This window comes from Pecten maximus, chromosome 14, assembly GCF_902652985.1.
Source record: "Pecten maximus chromosome 14, xPecMax1.1, whole genome shotgun sequence".
Classification (NCBI taxonomy): domain Eukaryota; kingdom Metazoa; phylum Mollusca; class Bivalvia; order Pectinida; family Pectinidae; genus Pecten; species Pecten maximus.
Genome location: NC_047028.1, coordinates 16,010,403 through 16,032,971, shown reverse-complemented (window position 1 = coordinate 16,032,971; position 22,569 = coordinate 16,010,403). Strand labels below are relative to the sequence as shown.

Sequence of the window (22,569 nt, the reverse complement as noted above, 5' to 3'; positions counted from 1 at the left end):
TTCAATGTTGTTACTTTGCATTGACGTAAGCGGTCTCGCCAGGTGAGAAGCTGCTAAACCAGATACACAGGTGTAGGAAAGGTAAACATTGCATTATAATTCTGAATTTATTTTTTATTTGAATTCAGATCTGTTTTAGAAACACTGCATTGCGACGTGAATGAAGCACCGACAGTCGATTGACAGCAGTATAACACTTATCGAAGTTGAACTTCGAGCAGTGGTTTGTTTACACGGTTGAGTGCACGAGAAAGATTCAGAACTTGTTTTCAAAGATAGGCGATACATGACACGTTCTATAAACCTACTAGCTCGAGGAAAGTTAGGGGCCTTTATTAGCACTTATAAAGTTTCTGACAAATAACTAATTAAGTTCAATTAGTAAATTAATATAAGCTTAAGCTTGTTTTCCTATCCAAAATTATGAAAAAAATGTATGTATACTTGAACGAATATTGAGTAAAATATTTGCTAAATTACTAATTCATTGCATGAACTTAACATTTGTAAGCAAAAGTCGTTTGGGTTTATTGACAAATTATAGTTAAAAATAAATAACAAACTCGAGCTACAGACATTCTGCAATGGAACTGTTTAATAATTTGTTAATACCTATACATGTAAACGACTGGTACTACAAATCAAGGTTTGTTTAGGGACAGTGTTGTCATATCGACATGGTTCAGGCGTTTCTTACATTTACATATATATGTATAATGGACTTTGGAATTTGTGTTAATTAATTAAACATTTAGGATCACGTATACGTAGTTGATAGGTCAACAGCTGTCATTTGAAAATTTTACTAAATTATCTTTAATTGTATTTCCTCTTTTCAGTATGATTTACAGATAACATTAAATTATGTACAAAGTACATCAAAATGGGTCGTCACCGCATTCAAAGGGTGCCAACGGACACTCCCCCCACCAGAATGCTGGATCCCATGGGAGCTGGGACGATGTCCTACCTGTTCCCCGACTAAGCTTTACCTCAGCCTCAGTTATTGTCTTCATTCTGGCTGGGATCTGCTTTGTCAACAGCTACGATGGTGACTTTGTTTTTGACGACAGCGAGGCTATCCTGAACAATAAAGATTTACACACGGACATTCCAGTCACTGATCTGTTTTTCCATGACTTTTGGGGAAAGAAACTCACATCCAAAACCAGTCACAAGTCTTACAGACCTCTGACTGTTCTAACTTACAGGTGAGTAAATTACTGAAACATCTTGGAGACCTGTAACTGTTCTAACTTACAGGTAAATAAATTACTGACAGTTTTAATTTACAGTCCTCTAATTATATATATATAACTGTTCTAACTTGAAGTTGAGTAAATTACCATCAAGTCTTACAGACCTCTAACTATTCTAACTTACAGGTGAGTAAATTATCATATCTCTTATATATAGCAAAAAGTATATGCCTAGTGATAATTTACTGACTGTTTGAAAATTTTCAACAATTATAATTGATCAACTGCCCTGTTATAAGCCTATCCCCAAACATTGAATCAGAGGTTATGAGTTGCCTCTTTGGGCTTATTATTGGAAAATTATAATATACAGTATTTAAAGAAATCTATCTATATATGATGGATTCTTTGTTCTTTGTTTCAGATTCATGTAACAACTAAAATATTGTAAATATTATAGATTTCAACATACATACAGTTGACCCATGATAGTAATTTCAGAGGTCTATTGACAAAGCTGAAAGGTGAAATTCAACAGTATACAGACCTCAATTCAAAAAAAGTAAAAACTAATTCTGATCAGTCAAAGATATATTCTTAAGCTATTGGAGCCTATGAATGTCCTCTGATATAGAACAGCTCAGAAACTTTATATCCTTCCATACAGTAAGACAATTAAATTTTGTATTGTAGATGGAGTCACAGTTTAGCAGGGAGGACTGTTTCCACAGGGATTCCATATTGTCAACATCCTCCTACACAGTATTGTTTCCGCTCTGATGCTATCAGTATTCTCCACTTTATTTTCTGAGTGTACAGTTTCCAATGAGACAGGGGACATTAGCATTCGGAACTCCTCGGGCATCTTTGTTATGTGCAATACTGTTTGCCGTCCATCCAATCCACACAGAGTCTGTAAGTATCATTATCTTACACTTATTACCATAACTACTAGTAGAACTTATCAAAGGAACTCGGACGATTTGACTTGTTTGTTGATATTAGATATAAAGATAAGTGATGCAAACGATGGTCTTCTAGCATAGATTTTTTTTCTAAAACTATGTATTTCTCATGTTACAGGTGGCTGGTGTTGTAGGCAGAGCAGACCTGTTATGTGCCTTACTCTTTATCCTGTCTTTCAAGTTCTACACCAGGTCTTGTTCTCAAGGTCAGTAGTCGTCATTTTTATAAGCTTTAATGTTGAGTTTTGGCTCAGAAACATCATACATGTGCTAGAATTTTTAATGTTGAGTCCAGGACACAGCTGACAGAGTACTATCATGTGGTACAAGCTCTAATGTGAGATCCCAGACCACAAAACAAGTTTTAATGGAGCGTCCTGGCCCCGAAACATCTAGCACACGGGCAGTAACAACTAGGTTTTCTGTCTTAAAATGATTTGTGAAATCAATTTGTTGAATCCCACAAAATATTATGTATTTGATAAAACACTTTAATTCTTGTGTTACAATAGCAAATTCTAGGTTTGTGTACTTATATTTGCAATGGTCCTAAAATAAAGTTTTAAAAATGTGATAAAATTGGCTTTTAGTTGATAGTGTTTTTTAAATTACCTACCATAATGTCAGAGTCAAAACAAAAGTGCATGTTTATGATAGTGTTACCCTGTCATTTTGAGATAGTGTCCAGTGTCCCCCTGACGTCATGCTCCCTTTGATCCTGATTATCCTGGATCACTTACCAATTATAAGACATTAGATTGAACACATGTGGATGATTATAATGGTATATCAATCATCCTGTCATTTACAGTAGCAGCAGAGAATGGAGATAGTGTCCTGTATCGCCCGACCTCGTTTTCCCTTCCTCTCCTCCTCTGTAGCCTCGCTTTGTGTGGCATGTCTGTTCTGTGTAAGGAGACCGGTATCACCGTCATTGTGAGTACATTCTAGGTATCACCGTCGTTGTGAGTACATTCTAGGTATCACCGTCGTTGTGAGTACATTCTAGGTACATCATTGTGAGTACATTCTAGGTATCACCGTCATTGTGAGTACATTCTAGGTATCACCATCATTGTGAGTACATTCTAGGAATCACCATCATTGTGAGTACATTCTAGGTATCACCGTCATTGTGAGTACATTCTAGGTATCACCGTCATTGTGAGAACATTCTGTTTGGTTTTATTGTCAAAATCACCGTCATTGTGAGTACATTCTAGGAATCACCGTCATTGTGAGTACATTCTAGGAATCACCATCATTGTGAGTACATTCTAGGTATCACCGTCATTGTGAGAACATTCTGTTTGGTTTTATTGTCACAATCACCGTCATTGTGAGTACATTCTAGGTATCATCGTCATTGTGAGTACATTCTAGGTATCACCGTCATTGTGAGTACATTCTAGGAATCACCGTCATTGTGAGTACATTCTAGGTATCACCGTCATTGTGAGTACATTCTAGGTATCACCGTCGTTGTGAGTACATTCTAGGTATCACCGTCATTGTGAGTACATTCTAGGTATCACCATCATTGTGAGTACATTCTAGGTATCACCGTCGTTGTGAGTACATTCTAGGTATCAACATCATTGTGAGTACATTCTAGGTATCACCATCATTGTGAGTACATTCTAGGTATCACCGTCATTGTGAGTACATTCGAGGTATCACCGTCATTGTGAGTACATTCTGTATGGTTTTATTGTCTCATAAGGGAAGGGGTATGGGGTCATCTGCCCAACTATGTTGGATATCTCCTGTACTGCGGTTTCTTCACACAGAAAGACCCCTTATCTGCTTCCATCCAGGAACAGCAGAGTGATTCATATAAACTGGTACATGTATCTTGGTTTGCAATTGTTTTAGAATAAATCAAGGTAATATTTTTACATTAGTCTGTGTTTTCTTGTTAAGCTGTTAAAACAGTATGTGATGTCAAGTCTTCACAAATGAAAAAAATGATACCTAAAATAGAACGAATAGCATCAAAGAATTGTGCCTTATTATTTCAGTCATGCATGATCATTGTATAATTTTGTCAGAAAAATGAAAATAGAATAATGATTATCAAAAATACTTCAAACATTAATTATTTCACCTGATAATGTTCTTGTGTTTTTGTTTTTTGTTTTTGTTTTAGCAGCTGGTAGGACTGTTCTTTGTTACAGGGAATCTGCAGTGCCTTTGATATAATCATGATATGTAGAGTGGATATTTTGGGAGCTGTTGGACTAAAGAAGGAGTCAAAGACACTGGACAATGGTCACTCTAATGGTAGCAGTGGGACAGTTGGACACAGACAGGTGCTATATACTACCCAATGACAGTACCTTGGGATATATGTTGTCTACCGATTTACTGTAAAACCTATAAAAGCCGCAACCTCCATTAAGTTAATACATGTACCTTTGTTACAATATTTTTTTCATAATTTTTCATTCATTTAACCTGGTGAATATGTGACATTTAACCTCCATTACAACGACCATTTCTCGTAATGGTTCCTATTAACTTCACTCTAAACAGAATAGATATATATTACATACCTGTCTAGGATCGTTGTATCTAGGGATTACCAGTTTGATGGTTACTCCCAAACTGGTGAAATCATGTAGACAGCATTTTGATAAGAAAGTTCTTATTTCAGGATCATAAGTCTTGGATTACCTCGCTTGTCAAACGACAGCTGATGCTACTGTGTGGGGGTTTGACCATCCTTGTGACCCGTTGGCGTATAATGGGGTCAACTACACCAACATTCCAGGTGTTTGATAATCCACATTCTTTTGTTAATGGAACACTTACAAGGGTAGGTATAATTTGATAACCAGTGTCGACAGAAATCACATTCCATCAATTTTTTTGGGGCCGTGGTGGCCGAGTGGTCAAGATGTTCAGACACTTTAACACTAGCCCTCCACTCTGGGTTGCAAGTTTGAATCCTACGCGAGGCAGTTGTCAGGTACTGACCGTAGGCGGTTGGTTTTTCTCCGGATACTCCGGCTTTTCCACACCTCCAAAACCTGGCACGTTCTTAAATGACCCTGGCTGTTAATAGGACATTAAACAAAAACAAACAAAAACATCAGGTTTCAAAGGCTGATGAGTTCATATTCTTTATCAGTTTACCAAATTGAAATCTTTGATTAATCCAATTTGTAATTCGTATAAAGATAGGTCTATATTATGTGCTAGTTAAGTTGCAGAAGTTATTTCTCAGTTTTTTTTGTTTTTGTTTTTTTTTCAGGTTCTAAACTACAATTACCTGTACTCCATCAATAGTTTCCTATTGGTCAATCCTTGGTGGCTTTGCTTTGATTGGTCAATGGGATGTATACCTGTCATTGAGTCTCTAACTGACCCCCGTGTCCTGGCTGTCATCGTGTTCTGGCTGGTGCTAGGGGGACTGGTGTTTGCAGCATTAAATGGTGCAATGGACCGCGAAAAACGGTATTGATGATTATATACCATTGTGTGACAAAAGTACTATACTACTTACTATATAACCCAAACAAACTCAGATGACATTCATAGCCCTGTGGAATTTCCTGGAAGATTGTTAATGTTTAAATTTGATTCGAGACTATTTTTAGGATATAATCATGCAGTTCCTGTGATAAGGTGCTGGTCACTTTGGTTATTATTGTAAATTTTAGACACACAATCTTAATTATTCTGTCATGAAAAACCTTGTTTGAACCAAATGGTAAATTTTGAGTAATCAATGCAAATTGCTATGAGATGAGAATATCTTGTAAAACCTTTAATAGTATATTGTATATTGTAGCTGTCTGTCTATGGGTCTGGCCCTGATTGTGGTTCCGTTCCTACCTGCAACAAATCTCTTGTTCCGTGTCGGGTTTGTGATAGCTGAGCGTGTACTCTACCTCTCCACAGCTGGTTACTGTGTTGTTATAGTACTTGGTGTCCAGAGGCTCGCATCGACTCGCACATTTACTGAGGTAGGGAAAATAATTAATCTTTTAATACAATCTAGTACATGTACCTGGTGATAGACTATTTACTTAAGCATTATCTATATATTGCTTGCTCACTCTTGTTTGTACTTATATAAGGTTGTCACATTAAGAGATATGCCCAATTTTACTAAAATAAATCCCTATCATACTATTCATGTAAAAGGAGTTTGGCAGAATACTAATTATAGGAACATTGCATTTTGAAATATGTCATTGGTTATAATTAAAGTTAAAAATGGAAAAATTTGCTGGGAACTGTTGCCTTAAGGTGTTTCAGGAAATTCCTGATATTTAGATAAAATTTCACTATTGGTGACTCAAATAATTAGTTGTATCCTGGGTTTTAGGTCAGAGGTCATAGAATCCTAGTTGTTAGGTCAGAGGTCAAGTTACCGTTACTATGTATTCAGGTCAGATATCATTATGATGTGTTTTATTCTGTATACCTGAGGATGGGTTTTCATTTGACAGGTTGTGAAATACATGTTAGTTTTCCTGGTAGTAATTTTCACTGCACGCTGTGTACACCGAAGCTATGAGTGGAGGAAGGAGATGTCGTTATTTGTAGCTGGGGTCAATGTTTGTCCACTTAATGCCAAGGTATGTCAGACCATCAAGGTATGTCAAATCATCAAGGTATGTCAGACAATCAAGGTATGTCAGACCATCAAGGTATGTCAGACCATCAAGGTATGTCAGACCATCAAGGTATGTCAGGTCGTATGTCAAACCATCAAAGTATGTCAGACCATCAAGGTATGTCAGACCATCAAGGTATGTCAGACCATCAAGGTATGTCAGGTCGTATGTCAAACCATCAAAGTATGTCAGACAATCAAGGTATGTCAGACCATCAAGGTATGTCAGACCATCAAGGTATGTCAGGTCGTATGTCAAACCATCAAAGTAAGTCACACCATCAAGGTATGTCAGACCATCAAGGTATGTCAGACAATCAAGGTATGTCAGACCATTAATGTATGTCAAACCATCCAGGTATGTCAGACCATCAATGTATGTCAAACCATCCAGGTATGTCAGACCATCAAGGTATGTCAAACCGTATGTCAAACCATCAAAGTATGTCAGACCATCAAGGTATGTCAGACCATCAAGGTATGTCAGACAATCAAGGTATGTCAGACCATCAATGTATGTCAAACCATCCAGGTATGTCAGACCATCAATGTATGTCAAACCATCCAGGTATGTCAGACCATCAAGGTATGTCAAACCGTATGTCAAACCATCCAGGTATGTCAGACTGTATGTCAAACCATCAAGGTATCTGTTAAAACATCAAGGCATGTCAGATCATCAAGGTATGTCAGATCTTCAATGTATGTCAAACCATCCAGGTATGTCAGACCATCAAGGTATGTCAAACCGTATGTCAAACCATCAAGGTATGTCAAACCGTGTGTCAAACCATCAAGGTATGTCAGACCATCAATGTATGTCAAACCATCCAGGTATGTCAGACCATTAAGGTATGTCAGACCATCAATGTATGTCAGACCATCAAGGTATGTCAGACCATCAAGGTATATTTACCATTGTATGGCACTGACACTATATAACCCTACCAATTCAGTTGCGAGTTCACTAGCTTATGAACTGCCAACTGAAATTTGAATTTGAAAAAATTTCAAAAAAAAAATCGCACGACAAATAAAAAATCGCAGATGGTAAATATAAGCATTGAACGGCTTTCAGTTGGCATTCATAGTCAATATGAATGCCAACTGGACAGAGGTAAATTCAACATGAAGCGCTAGTGCGCTTCATGGAATTTGCCTCTGTCCAGTTGGCATTCATATTGACTATGAATGCCAACTGAAAGCCGTTCAATGCTTAAATGTCAAACCATCAAGGTATGTCAGACGATCAAGGTATGTCAGGTCGTATGTCAAACCATCAGTTGTCAAACCATTCAGGTATGTCAGACCATCAAGGTATGTCAGACCATCAAGGTATGTCAGACCATCAAGGTATGTCAAACCATATGTCAAACCATCAAGGTATGTCTGACCATCAAGGTATGTCAGACCATCAAGGTATGTCAAACCTTATGTCAAACCATCAAAGTATGTCAGACCATCAAGGTATGTCAGACCATCAAGGTATGTCAGACCATCAAGGTATGTCAGACCATCAAGGTATGTCAAACCATCAAGGTATGTCACACAATCAAGGTATGTCAGACCATCAAGGTATGTCAGACCATCGAGGTATGTCAAACCATCAAGGTCTGTCACACAATCAAGGTATGTCAGACCATCAAGGTATGTCAAACCATCAAGGTATGTCACACAATCAAGGTATGTCACACAATCAAGGTATGTCAGACCATCAAGGTATGTCAGACCATCAAGGTATGTCACACCATCAAGGTCTGTCAAACCATCAAGGTATGTCAGACCATCAAGGTATGTCAAACCATCAAGGTATGTCACACAATCAAGGTATGTCAGACCATCAAGGTATGTCACACAATCAAGGTATGTCAGACCATCAAGGTCTGTCACACCATCAAGGTCTGTCACACCATCAAGGTATGTCAAACCATCAAGGTATGTCAAACCATCAAGGTATGTCACACCATCAAGGTCTGTCAAACCATCAAGGTATGTCAAACCATCAGTGAGTACTACAACAGTAACCTATATCTCTGCATGGTCCATGTTCTCAAGAAAACATATTTGATTTGTCTTTACAATGTGTTGATTTGTTTGATATTTCTAGTTTGTCAGTATTCTAGATATCAAGAAACTATTTTGTCATTTGCCAAATTTTACAAACAAGTGATAAGTTTATACATAAAGTTATGATAAGGATAACTGTTACTATTTACAGTTATAAATGGGGTGTGTTGATTTGTGTATAGAAACATGAATATAATCTGATGTTGTATTCAAAACAATAAGATGTTATATGCATCATTTAATTCAAATCAAGGAGTGTTACAAAAATATTTAAAGACAAAATGTTGAAATATATATTGTGGTAGTAAACATGAAAACAATTAGAATTCAAAGAGTTGTACCCCAATGTTTTTTTTTTTTTAACTCTGTATTTTGTATATCATTGCCATTTAACATGGTCCACTGTTTTATAATACACAGGTTCACTATAATATAGCCAAGCTGAATGGAGACCATGGCAATGTGGAATACGCTATAGAGAAATACAGAGACGCTATCAGGTAGGAAGATAGGAGTAATTTTTTGTAAAATGTTTTCTCAGAAAAAGATCACCTTAATATTTCTGAAATATTACTGGAGGAAGGTGATCATATTTCATATACAGGGTGCGAGCAGTATCGAAAGTCCCCAAATTTTATAAGGTGCCATTATATTGAAAAGTCTAGAGTCCTGGTCTCAGGCCTTGAAAAGACCTTGAATATGTGAACAGTGTTTCATGTAATATTAAAATCAAACAGAGACTGGAATATATGGGAATTAATTTTTTAATCTAAATTTGAAGGGTGGTTCTTCTTGAGGTCATGTGACCTTTCAAGTCACATTCACCTTCAATGTATATAGTCATTATGTTAACTCCGTCATCAGCCACTCTCTGACATGAACTTTTTCTTATTCCTCCCGTATGCTTGAGTGAGTTTCAATCAAAATTTGGTCTGAAACATTTCTAGAGAAAGACTGATATTTAGATTATCAATGGTGATTAGAGACCATATGGCTGACCCTCGTTAGGTGAATTTAGGGAAGTTTTGGTTTAAAAACCTTCCTTTCCCTAACAACAGAACAAATTTCCAACTTTGAAACTATGAAATGGAGGGAGAGCATTTATGGTTTATGCAAGCAAACTGATTATTAATAAGAAAATGATTGGTTAGCAATGTCACTTATCAATTACATGTATCAATCAATTTCTTACACATGTACATTTTAGCTTGACAATGTCTTTTCAAAACCTGAACCTTTATGAACCACAAATGAAAATAAATATACAGTGCACATATTGCGTAATGTAAGTGAAAGCGACATGATGAACTGTTTTTTTTTTTTGGCACTCTGTTTCATATAGGTTACAGCAGTCCAGAAAAATGGAAAAGTTTTGTGCTTTAAACTGAATTAATATAAATGATATCATTCTTTGCCAGTCTGAATCAGGAATATGACCAGGCTATGAACAACTTAGCTAATATACTAAAGGACAGAGGAAACCTACTGGAAGCTGAAGAGCTCCTCCTTAAGGCTGTCAGTGTTAGGTAAGATTATGTGTGTTAGTAAGGGAAAACAATTAGGAGGTATTTCAGTAAAATAAAGAATGTTTTAGTAAACATGTTGATTTAATTTGATATTTTCAATTTTATTTATCAAGTTAGGACATACGTTTTCTGATTACCTAGACCTGTTTGATATATGTTTTATGATTACCTAGACCTGTTTGATATATGTTTTATGATTACCTAGGCCTGTTTGATATATGTTTTCTGATTACCTAGGCCGGTTTGATATACGTTTTCTGATTACCTAGGCCGGTTTGATATATGTTTTCTGATTACCTAGGCCGGTTTGATATACGTTTTCTGATTACCTAGGCCGGTTTGATATATGTTTTATGATTACCTAGACCTGTTTGATATATGTTTTATGATTACCTAGGCCTGTTTGATATATGTTTTCTGATTACCTAGGCCGGTTTGATATACGTTTTCTGATTACCTAGGCCTGTTTGATATATGTTTTGATTACCTAGGCCTGTTTGATATATGTTTTATGATTACCTAGGCCTGTTTGATATATGTTTTATGATTACCTAGACCTGTTTGATATATGTTTTATGATTACCTAGGCCTGTTTGATATATGTTTTCTGATTACCTAGACCTGTTTGATATATGTTTTCTGATTACCTAGGCCTGTTTGATATATGTTTTATGATTACCTAGGCCGGTTTGATATATGTTTTCTGATTACCTAGGCCTGTTTGATATATGTTTTCTGATTACCTAGACCTGTTTGATATATATTTCTGATTACCTAGGCCGGTTTGATATATGTTTTCTGATTACCTAGACCTGTTTGATATATATTTCTGATTACCTAGGCCTGTTTGATATATGTTTTCTGATTACCTAGGCCTGTTTGATATATGTTTTCTGATTACCTAGGCCTGTTTGATATATGTTTTCTGATTACCTAGGCCTGTTTGATATATGTTTTCTGATTACCTGGGCCTGTTTGATATTTCTGATTACCTAGGCCTGTTTGATATATGTTTTCTGATTACCTAGGCCGGTTTGATATATGTTTTCTGATTACCTAGACCGGTTTGATATATGTTTTCTGATTACCTAGGCCTGTTTGATATATGTTTTCCGATTACCTAGGCCTGTTTGATATACGTTTTCTGATTACCTAGACCGGTTTGATATATGTTTTCTGATTACCTAGACCGGTTTGATATATGTTTTCTGATTACCTAGGCCTGTTTGATATACGTTTTCTGATTACCTAGGGGCCTGTTTGATATATGTTTTCTGATTACCTAGGCCGGTTTGATAGATGTTTTCTGATTACCTAGGCCTGTTTGATATATGTTTTCTGATTACCTTAAGGCCGGTTTGATATGTAATATAAGAAGACTCCTGAATTAAAGCTATATTATTCATGGTTGGTGCTGATCAACCCAGCAGGCAACAACGGGATCTGATTTGTGTTTTTGTGTTGTGTACACTTATATTACATAAGTCCATCTCTGTATCAATACTGTATTCAACCTAATAAGTGAACCTGCCCATATAAGGGGCTACGATAGCTCAGTCAGTTAGAATGACGACCATGTTACCTCAGGTAAAGACACAAGGTATGTGGTTCACCGCTACCTACCTGTGTCAGTTAACTTCCCAGGGAGCTGAGAAACAGGCCAGTCTGCTGTTTGTGGTTGTGTCCTTGGGAAAGACACTTTACCCTGATTGCTCTGGATGGCATGCGACAGGCCTTCCTGTATGTTGTTCAGTGTGATAATCACCAACTACTACGAGGAGACCCCTTAAAATGACTCTAGCTGTTCATGAGGCAATTCACCCAAGAGATAAAGGGGTGTGCTTATAGTGGCTTTGTGTGTCCTTTGGATCTATCATATAGTTGACTAAACGTAACAAATGACATCTTCGTCTCTGTAGTGCTCAATAAACCGTTATGTTTTAAAGGGACGAGTTTGCAGCTGCCTGGATGAACTTGGGTATAGTCCAGGCAAATCTTCAAAGAATGACTTGGCAGAGAAGAGCTACTTCCGAGCCCTGCTGCACCGAAGGAAATATCCAGATTGTTACTACAACCTTGGCAACCTGGTAATTATTGAACTGACAGCTGTTCTATAACCATATATATATATTATGTACCTACATATAGTAAGCTGAGTAGTCATTGAACCCTCAGCTGTTTATATTAAATCAGATATACTACAATGTAGCTGGACTGAACTCCCAGGGGTTTATTTCAAATCGGATGTACCAGATATTGACATCCCAGCTGTTTATATCAAATCAAATAAACTGGATATTGAAGTTTTAGCTATTCCTTACAGTCATATAAATTATATTATTAGATCTAGTACGGTCAGTAATATCATTGAACTCTCAGCTGTTTATATCAAATCAGATGAATTTTCAGCTGTTCTTTATAACCAGGTATATATTGGTATGATCAGTTATAATTGAACTCCCAGTTGTCCTTCGGTCTATATGATGTACTGTATATAATCTTGTAGCCATAGTAATTATTTCACTCTCAGTCGCCCCCTGTGAGTGCTCATACATTTAAGATGTAGTCAGGAGTAGAGACATGTTGGGTCACACTGGGAAAAAGGTCATTGTTTCTCACATACTTCACAGGACTATCCCACAGTTGCCAAGGAAAAGATTAATAGAATCTTTCACCCCTTTTGGGGTGAGATAGGGGGATCTCAACCCGAGGGGAGAGATTGTTAAATTCCCAAACACGAGGCTTGTCAAGTCAAACACGAGGCTTGTCGAGTCGAACACGAGGCTTGCCGAGTCAAACACGAGGCTTGCCGAGTGTTTGGGAACTACACATCTCCTCCTGAGGGTTGATATCCCCCCTATCTCATCCCAAAAGGGGTGAAAGATTATTTTCCTCTAATTACTCGATCTGCTTTCCAATCGTAGTGTGAACCAAATCCAAATGTATGTAAACAACAACATGTGGATGGCGGATGACTGTTGTTACGATGTTGATTTCATACAAAGTAAAATTCCGATAAGCTTGTCAAAAGAACACCAAACACTCAGTTAACTCTGATAATTAAAACTTATTTAAATTTCTTTTTTCAATAATTATGATATCTGACATTCAAAAAGAACAAATGACATAGGTAAACAAGCAGGGAACATATGCATGTGTGTGACCCCGTAAAAGAAGTTCCGGGTCAGGTCAAAGTGACATTACCCTATCGAGATCAAGAGCACGTTCAAAGAGCATGTGTAGCTTGTCTTTTCCCTACGGTGAGATAAGAAAATCACACCCTGGTAAAACTGTCCAGGTTAAGAGAAAAATTGATCTCACACAGGGGGGTAAAGACAGCTGGCCCACGCTATATGACGCTGTCACAATAACGTAACGTCATCATTTTATGTTGAGTTACCATGTTGTAAATGATGACGCCATTCATTTTGATGCACATTCCATGGAGCATTGCAGGTGGCAAGATGAAAAAACTTTCATAAAAGCTTACATTTGCTTGTAAGTATGTGAGAAAAATAATCAAACATGGGTCTGTTCCATGAACAAGGATATCTCAACCCTTGTGTAAGAGTTTGGCTGGCCAGCACTCGGCAAGTCTTGTGCTGACTGGCCAAACTCTTACACTCGGTTTGAGATATCCCTGTCCACAGAACAGATCAATGTTAGATTCTATTATTCCTGCTACTGGGAAAACGGTCATTATTTCCTGACTGTGCCATATTCCCTTAAACACCAGCTATTCTGTGTGACATAATGTATAATGTATATTGATGAAAACATCTAAACTTTATTGTTTTACTGTCAACAGTACCTGGATCTGAAGAGGCACAAGGAGGCACTTCACGCTTGGAGGAATGCTACGTTACAGAGACCTACACACTTTAACGCTTGGAATAACATGGTTATACTCCTAGATAACCTCAGTATGTATAGATATATTTCAGATCGTAGGATATTCAAAAGAGTAGCTTAGTTTGAATTTATTACACTTTGTATTTCTGGCACACTTTTTCATACAGGTCATATTTTTCTGGTTTATTGAAACTTTTTATCATTAATCATTATCACAATGGCATACCAATCCAATATGTGAATTTGAATTCCTGTCAACAGCAGTCAGACTATATTAGAATAGGACTGCTGAGTGTCAGACTATATTAGAATAGGACTACTGAGTGTCAGACTATATTAGAATAGGACTGCTGAGTGTCAGACTATATTAGAATAGGACTACTGAGTGTCAGACTATATTAGAATAGGACTACTGAGTGTCAGACTATATTAGAATAGGACTACTGAGTGTCAGACTATATCAGAATAGGACTACTGAGTGTCAGACTATATAAGAATAGGACTACTGAGTGTCAGACTATATTAGAATAGGACTGCTGAGTGTCAGACTATATTAGAATAGGACAACTGAGTGTCAGACTATATCAGAATAGGACTACTGAGTGTCAGACTATATCAGAATAGGACTACTGAGTGTCAGACTATATCAGAATAGGACTACTGAGTGTCAGACTATATTAGAATAGGACTACTGAGTGTCAGACTATATTAGAATAGGACTACTAAGTGTCAGACTATATTAGAATAGGACTACTGAGTGTCAGACTATATAAGAATAGGACTACTGAGTGTCGGACTATATCAGAATAGGACTGCTGAGTGTCAGACTATATTAGAATAGGACTACTGAGTGTCAGACTATATCAGAATAGGACTACTGAGTGTCAGACTATATCAGAATAGGACTACTGAGTGTCAGACTATATCAGAATAGGACTACTGAGTGTCGGACTATATCAGAATAGGACTACTGAGTGTCGGACTATATCAGAACTGAGTGTCAGACTATATAAGAATAGGACTACTGAGTGTAAGACTATATTAGAATAGGACTACTGAGTGTCAGACTATATTAGAATAGGACTGCTGAGTGTCAGACTATATTAGAATAGGACTGCTGAGTGTCAGACTATATCAGAATAGGACTTCTGAGTGTCAGACTATATTAGAATAGGACTACTGAGTGTCAGACTATATAAGAATAGGACTACTGAGTGTCAGAGACTATATCAGAATAGGACTACTGAGTGTCAGACTATATTAGAATAGGACTACTGAGTGTCAGACTATATTAGAATAGGACTACTGAGTGTCAGACTATATAAGAATAGGACAACTGAGTGTCAGACTATATCAGAATAGGACTACTGAATGTCAGACTATACTAGAATAGGACTACTGAGTGTCAGACTATATCAGAATAGGACTACTGAGTAGCTTTGATTTCTGTATCCAGTCTCCATCAAAATTGTCCACTACCTGTAGCTTTTCTGCCAGCTACGGTTGGAATCTGTCAAAATATATAAGTATACAGTTCTAGTTGGTGATATGTTGACCTTTGACCTCTGTGTTGATAGGATATGTTGTTAGGACCTTGTATCAGAGATGTTCTTAACCAATCATAGTGTCAATCTCTCTACTCACAAATTTGGTTTTGAAAGAAATGACATTGAAATTAAAAATTCAGAAATTTGACATGGTGATTATAAGTTCTTATTCTATTTGCTTTAATTTATGCAATTAGGGTATTTTTAAAGAAGCTCTGGAGTCCACAGAGATGAATTATGTTCAGTCTTGTTCAAAATTTTAGTAAAGAAAACTCGTATACAACTCTAAAGGACTCACAAATCTAATTTTTCATTTCTCGAGCTTGGACCATTAATACTGAATGACCTGTCAGTACTCTAGTGAACCTTCTGGCCTCTGATCGCCATGTGTTTATTAATAATCTGTTGACCTCTGATCTCCATGAGTAAATTGACACCCTGTTGACCTCTGACCTTCATGTGTTCATTGATCACATCTCGACCTCTTGCACCATATGTTGATTGATTACTTTTTGACCACTGACCTTCATGTGTTATGATAACCTGTTGACCTCTTGCTCCATGTACTGTATTTATTGATAACCTGTTGACCTCTGACCTTCATGTGTTATGATAACCTGTTGACCGCTAACCTACATGTGTTTTGATAACCTGTTGACCTCTGACCTCTATGTATTACAGATCAAGTGGATCAGGCTGAGGCTGTAGCCAAAGAAGCACTCAAGTACATCGGTCAAGATTCACAGATGTACATCAATCTGGCCAATGTTATGGGGAAAGCTGACCGATACAAGGAGAGTGAGCAGTACTTCCTGCGAGCAATAAAAATTGACCCGAATTTGGCAAAGGCTCATTCTAATCTTGGTGTGCTGTATCATCGCTGGGATAAGTATGATTTGGCGGAGAAGTCTTATAAACGTGCTCTACAGCTAGAGCCTGATTCTATAAACACAAAGGAGAACCTCAAGATGTTGTATAGGAAGATGGGCAAGACAACTCGTTAGCTATTCCTAGGATTCTTGACTTTTACAACCTTATTGTCAGAAAATCTGTCTCATCATCAAGCCATCAGAATTTCAGTCAGTGAGAATCAGGAAACTGAGACTATGCATTGAGTAGGTTGTAATAGATTGTGTAGATGATATACCAATTCAATACAATCAGGGAAGAGGCTATTAATTTTACAGGCTTAGATAAATACTTTACGGTAGCTCTCACTTTGTGTGAAGGCAGTGGTTTTTTATGACATTTGCTTCCTGCATTCATAAAGACTTGGAGGGAGAGATTGGAGTTACATTCAGTAATGCTGTCTGTCTGTCCATCAGAAGTCTGTCTGTCCATCAGAAGTCTGTCTGTCCATCAGAAGTCTGTCTGTCCATCAGAAGTCTGTCTGTCCATCAGAAGTCTCTGTCCATCAGAAGTCTGTCTGTCCATCAGAAGTCTGTCCATCAGAAGTCTGTCTGTCCATCAGAAGTCTCTGTCCATCGGAAGTCTGTCTGTCCATCAGAAGTCTGTCTGTCCATCAGAAGTGGTTTCCATTTTTTCCCTTATCAGTAGCATCAAAGTCAAAGGCTTTAGATCTGGTGGAGTGCCTGGAAATTAAAGGGAGATAATTTACTTTCCTTCATATGTAGGTCACCTGAGACGAAGTGTTTTGTCTGTCGTAGATTGTGCGTCCATTAACAATTTTTATTTTCGACTTCTCAGAAACCCCACAATCAATTTCAATAAAATTTTGCAGAAACCTTCCATGGCCAAGGTCAACGAAAATTGTGAATTTTATGGTCCCTGGCTTGCCCTAGGTGGTTACATTGGCTGAAAAAAATCTTCTCAAAACCCAAATACAATGTAGAATTAAAAACTCTTTATATCTTTATTGATGGAAGCATATTAAGTGACTTTATCAAAATAGGGAACTTGATGACCTTGGGTTTGGGGTAAATTTACTAAAAGGGAAATCACATTTTTGAGTATCATTTATTGATTTGAAAATTATCAAAATTTTGCTAGAATTAACAGACTTTGACATTTTGTGTTTAAAATCTAACTACAATACTATGTAAATGAGGAGAGTTACAGTATAATAGGAACTACGCATTTAAATAAGGCATTATACCATTCATAATTTTTTATTCTGTATTATTTTCAACCTTTTATGGATTTTCTTATTGTTGTCTCAAAACAAAATATGGTTTTGTGTGTTAGAATATATATTTTTTATAATTACAGTTTCTTTTATCATTAGATGTGCATTGTGTACCATGTGTTCATCAACCAATTCATTATAAAAATCATTATATCTACAGAATTTGTATCAGCTAAAGTATATCAACCATGGATGTCCTGTTGATTAAACAGAATTGAAATAATTATAAATTTTCTGTTGGAGTTTTGATGTATGTTCTTTTATTTCTTCTATTTATATATCATTTTGTTAATTTTGGATTCTATTGTTATTAATTATTGACAACATGTTAATTTTTTCTGTAATATTTTTATACAAGCTTAATGATGAAGTTTAAATTTCCTTGTACTTATCTTACCTGTATATCTATATTTTGTAAACAAATTTCTTGATAAACTATGGGTCCAAATCTTTGATTATCTGATGTACATGTGAGTTGACAATTAATAGTATTAGAAGAAAATTCCATATTTGTGAAGTAAAGTAATAAGTTAAAGATTTGGTTAACAGTAAAGCTTAACATAAACTTTGTACCAGGTTCATTTTCCCCAACATTACAAAAATATCAGGAATTCGGAAATATCTTATTTAAAAATGATATAAAATGATAGGCTATGGACATTGATAAAAAATGTACTGCCTGACTCAACAGGATTACTAAAGGTACAATAGATATTATTCAAAATGAACTGTCTGGCTCAATAAAATTACTAAAGATGATATGAATATTCATAAAGAGGCAACTATTTTATTAATCCTAGGATACAAGGTATATTTATTGTTGTAATAATCATGAATATGCATGTATCTACTTGTATCTTAACCTTGTACAGCATTGGTTATGAATATTCATTACAGTTATCTATTTTTACCCCAACTACCCTGTTGTCAGTGTCAAAATATCCTTTTGCATAAATACACAAATTTAGATAATACCATATAATACTATAATAGAGCTGTGATTAGTGGTAGATTCCTTTCATTGAAATTGTTACGTCATCACTTCATGGCACCAGACTTTCCTTTCTATTGTTTAGTCATGTACACAAATGCTTGAGTTCAGATTGGATATTTTACTTTCATTGTCTACTTCCATGAGTATTGATAACAAAATATTGTTTATGTGATAAATAGAAGCTTTCATTCATCTTCATTTCATGAGAGATTTAGGAAACTTGTCACAAAGGTTTCTTTTTTTAGCTGACTTCCTACAGATTTGAAAAAGAAATCTTAAGTAATTTCATAAAACATGGAATAGAAACTCTTTAGATATTTATAAAATACATGTACATGTTTAACAAATAATGTATATTCAAAAGTTCACATGAACCATATCATAAATATTCACAGATACATGTATGTATATATAACCATATTTGTAAGACATCTGTTTTATGATTAAATGTACAAAGTTTTGAACTAGAAGTGAATACTTTATTTTATGCAATTACCTTTTTGTAAGATGACTTTCAGATTTATTTGTAAAATATATATATTTATGTTATAACCATCGGAAATAATATCATTGTTATGTAAATATTCAACCTTTATATTACATGTTTTATTTGAAGAATCTCTATTGGTATATTTTATCTGGCTCCAGTTTCCATGAGTCTGGTATAATGTTTGAATCTGGTTTAGTTTTACTTTAGTTTTCGAAAATTTGCAGAAAGCATGAATTTACAGAAATAAAAAAAAAAACATACACATGGATATATAGCAATAAGTATAAATGATTAAAGGAAAAATTCTCTTTTCAAATTAAATTTCAAATGAAATATTCATTTAAAATTTAATTTGATCAATAATTAAATTATTATTGTGCTTTTCCTGACACTCGCACACTGATATCTATCATCAGTATAATTTAAACTTATATCATATTCGGAGAGTAATGTGTTAGTTTGATTCATTAAAAATACTGATGGTGCTTTAATTATTTTGCAACTGAAAACATTCCGGCCTGTACATATATATGTAGTTGTTTAGGATAAAGTAAGGTATTTCTAGTGTCCATTGTTGAAGTTTGGTTGTGAATGTTTTTCATCTCATTTTGTTGTTTTTATGTAGAAGTTGTGATGAAAATGTGATTAAATGTATTTAACTATATATTGTTAGATAAACTCACAAAAAGAAGCACTTATATATGTATACTATTTAAAAGTTGAATTTGTTAGATTATATTTGAAGTGAAATCACTTTAAGATTAGTTACAATACAGATTGTGCCTTGTGATTATAGTGATATCTGAACAGGGTGTACCAGGTGTACTGTAAAGTGTTATTTTCAATGGGACTCTTTTTGTCGTTATTTTTTTAGGGTAAAAAAAAAGACACTAATAAAAAATCTTGAAATTGTGATATATTTGATACACTACTAGTGACCCAATACAAATTCTGTGATTTTTTTTATCTTAGCTTTTTTATTTAAAGTAAACACTCAAAAAATGACCCTTGGAAAAAAAATCTTTACAGAAATTAATTATTTTCTGTGGTCACATCCGTCCTTTAACATTTTCTCTTAATGCAAAATGATTTCTTTCTAAAGACAATTTTCTGATAAAAAGAATTTGACATTTAAGCACTTGTTAAGATGTGTTTAATCAATGAACACAAGAAGAAATTAATTTAAAGTTCTTTATATATTTGTTAAATTGTCAAAGTCTTATTTAAGCAAGACATCAACTTTTATTAGCCCACCATCATCAGATGGTGGGCTATTCAAATCGCCCTGCGTCCGTGGTCCGTGGTCCGTCCGTCCCTCCGTCCCTCCGTCCGTCCGTCCCTCCGTCCGTCCGTAAACAATTCTTGTTATCGCTAATCCTCAGAAAGTACTGAAGGGATCTTTCTCAAATTTCATATGTGGGTTCCCCTTGGTGCCTAGTTATGCATATTGCATTTTGAGACCAATCGGAAAACAACATGGCCGACAGGCAGCCATCTTGGATTTTGACAATTGAAGTTTGTTATCGCTATTTCTGAGAAAGTACTGAAGGGATCTTTCTCAAATTTCATATGTAGGCTCCCCTTGGTGCCTAGTTATGCATATTGCATTTTGAGACCAATCGGAAAACAACATGGCCGACAGGCAGCCATCTTGGATTTTGACAATTGAAGTTTGTTATCGCTATTTCTGAGAAAGTACTGAAGGGATCTTTCTCAAATTTCATATATATGCTCCCCTTGGTGCTTAGTTATGCATATTGCATTTTGAGACCAATCGGAAAACAACATGGCCGACAGGCAGCCATCTTGGATTTTGACAATTGAAGTTTGTTATCGCTATTTCTGAGAAAGTACTGAAGGGATCTTTCTCAAATTTCATATGTAGGCTCCCCTTGGTGCCTAGTTATGCATATTGCATTTTGAGACCAATCGGAAAACAACATGGCCGATAGGCAGCCATCTTGGATTTTGATAATTGAAGTTTGTTATCGCTATTTCTGAGAAAGTACTTAAGGGATCTTTCTCAAATTTCATATGCAGGCTCCCCTTGGTGCCTAGCTATGCATATTGCATTTTGAGACCAATCGGAAAACAACATGGCCGACAGGCAGCCATCTTGGATTTTGATAATTAAAATTTGTTATCGCTATTTCTGAGAAAGTACTGAAGGGATCTTTCTCAAATTTCATATATAGGTTCCCCTTGGTGCCTAGTTATGCATATTGCATTTTGAGACCAATCGGAAAACAACATGGCCGACAGGCAGCCATCTTGGATTTTGACAATTGAAGTTTGTTATCGCTATTTCTGAGAAAGTACTGAAGGGATCTTTCTCAAATTTCATATATAGGTTCCCCTTGGTGCCTAGTTATGCATATTGCATTTTGAGACCAATCGGAAAACAACATGGCCGACAGGCAGCCATCTTTGATTTTGACAATTGAAGTTTGTTATCGCTATTTCTGAGAAAGTGCTGAAGGGATCTTTCTCAAATTTCATATGTAGATTCCCCTTGGTGCCTAGTTATGTATATTGCATTTTGAGACCAATCGGAAAACAACATGGCCGACAGTCAGCCATCTTGGATTTTGACAATTGAAGTTTGTTATCGCTATTTCTGAGAAAGTACTGAAGGGATCTTTCTCAAATTTCATATGTAGATTTCCCTTGGTGCCTAGTTATGCATATTGCATTTTGAGACCTATCGGAAAACAACATGGCCGACAGGTAGCCATCTTGGATTTTGACCATTGAAGTTTGTTATCGCTATTTCTGAGAAAGTACTGAAGGGATCTTTCTCAAATTTCATATGTAGATTTCCCTTGGTGCCTAGTTATGCATATTGCATATTGAGACCGATCGGAAAACAAACATGGCCGACAGGCAGCCATCTTGGATTTTGACAATTGAAGTTTGTTATCGCTATTTCTGAGAAAGTACTGAAGGGATCTTTCTCAAATTTCATATATAGGTTCCCCTTGGTGCCTAGTTATGCATATTACATTTTGAGACCTATCAGAAAACAACATGGCCGACAGGCAGCCATCTTAGATTTTGACAATTGAAGTTTGTTATCGCTATTTCTGAGAAAGTACTGAAGGGATCTTTCTCAAATTTCATATGTAGGTTCCCCTTGGTCCCTGGTGTTGCATTTTG

The 22,569-nt window shown here is 36.0% G+C and overlaps 1 protein-coding gene across 1 annotated transcript; it reads left to right on the top strand.

Annotated features, from left to right (window-relative positions):
- Position 1: 1 nt before the first annotated feature.
- Positions 2–20,263, top strand: LOC117342070 (protein O-mannosyl-transferase TMTC4-like). The gene is given in 18 exon segments (XM_033904045.1): positions 2–81; positions 840–1,211; positions 1,893–1,911; positions 1,913–2,005; positions 2,007–2,114; positions 2,283–2,370; positions 2,976–3,100; positions 4,342–4,476; positions 4,821–4,982; positions 5,421–5,623; positions 5,961–6,135; positions 6,625–6,753; positions 9,279–9,358; positions 10,277–10,384; positions 12,331–12,377; positions 12,380–12,471; positions 14,193–14,307; positions 16,465–20,263. Coding segments are annotated over 17 exon segments (2,349 nt in total). The 5' UTR covers positions 2–81; positions 840–864; the 3' UTR covers positions 16,788–20,263.
- Positions 20,264–22,569: the final 2,306 nt, after the last annotated feature.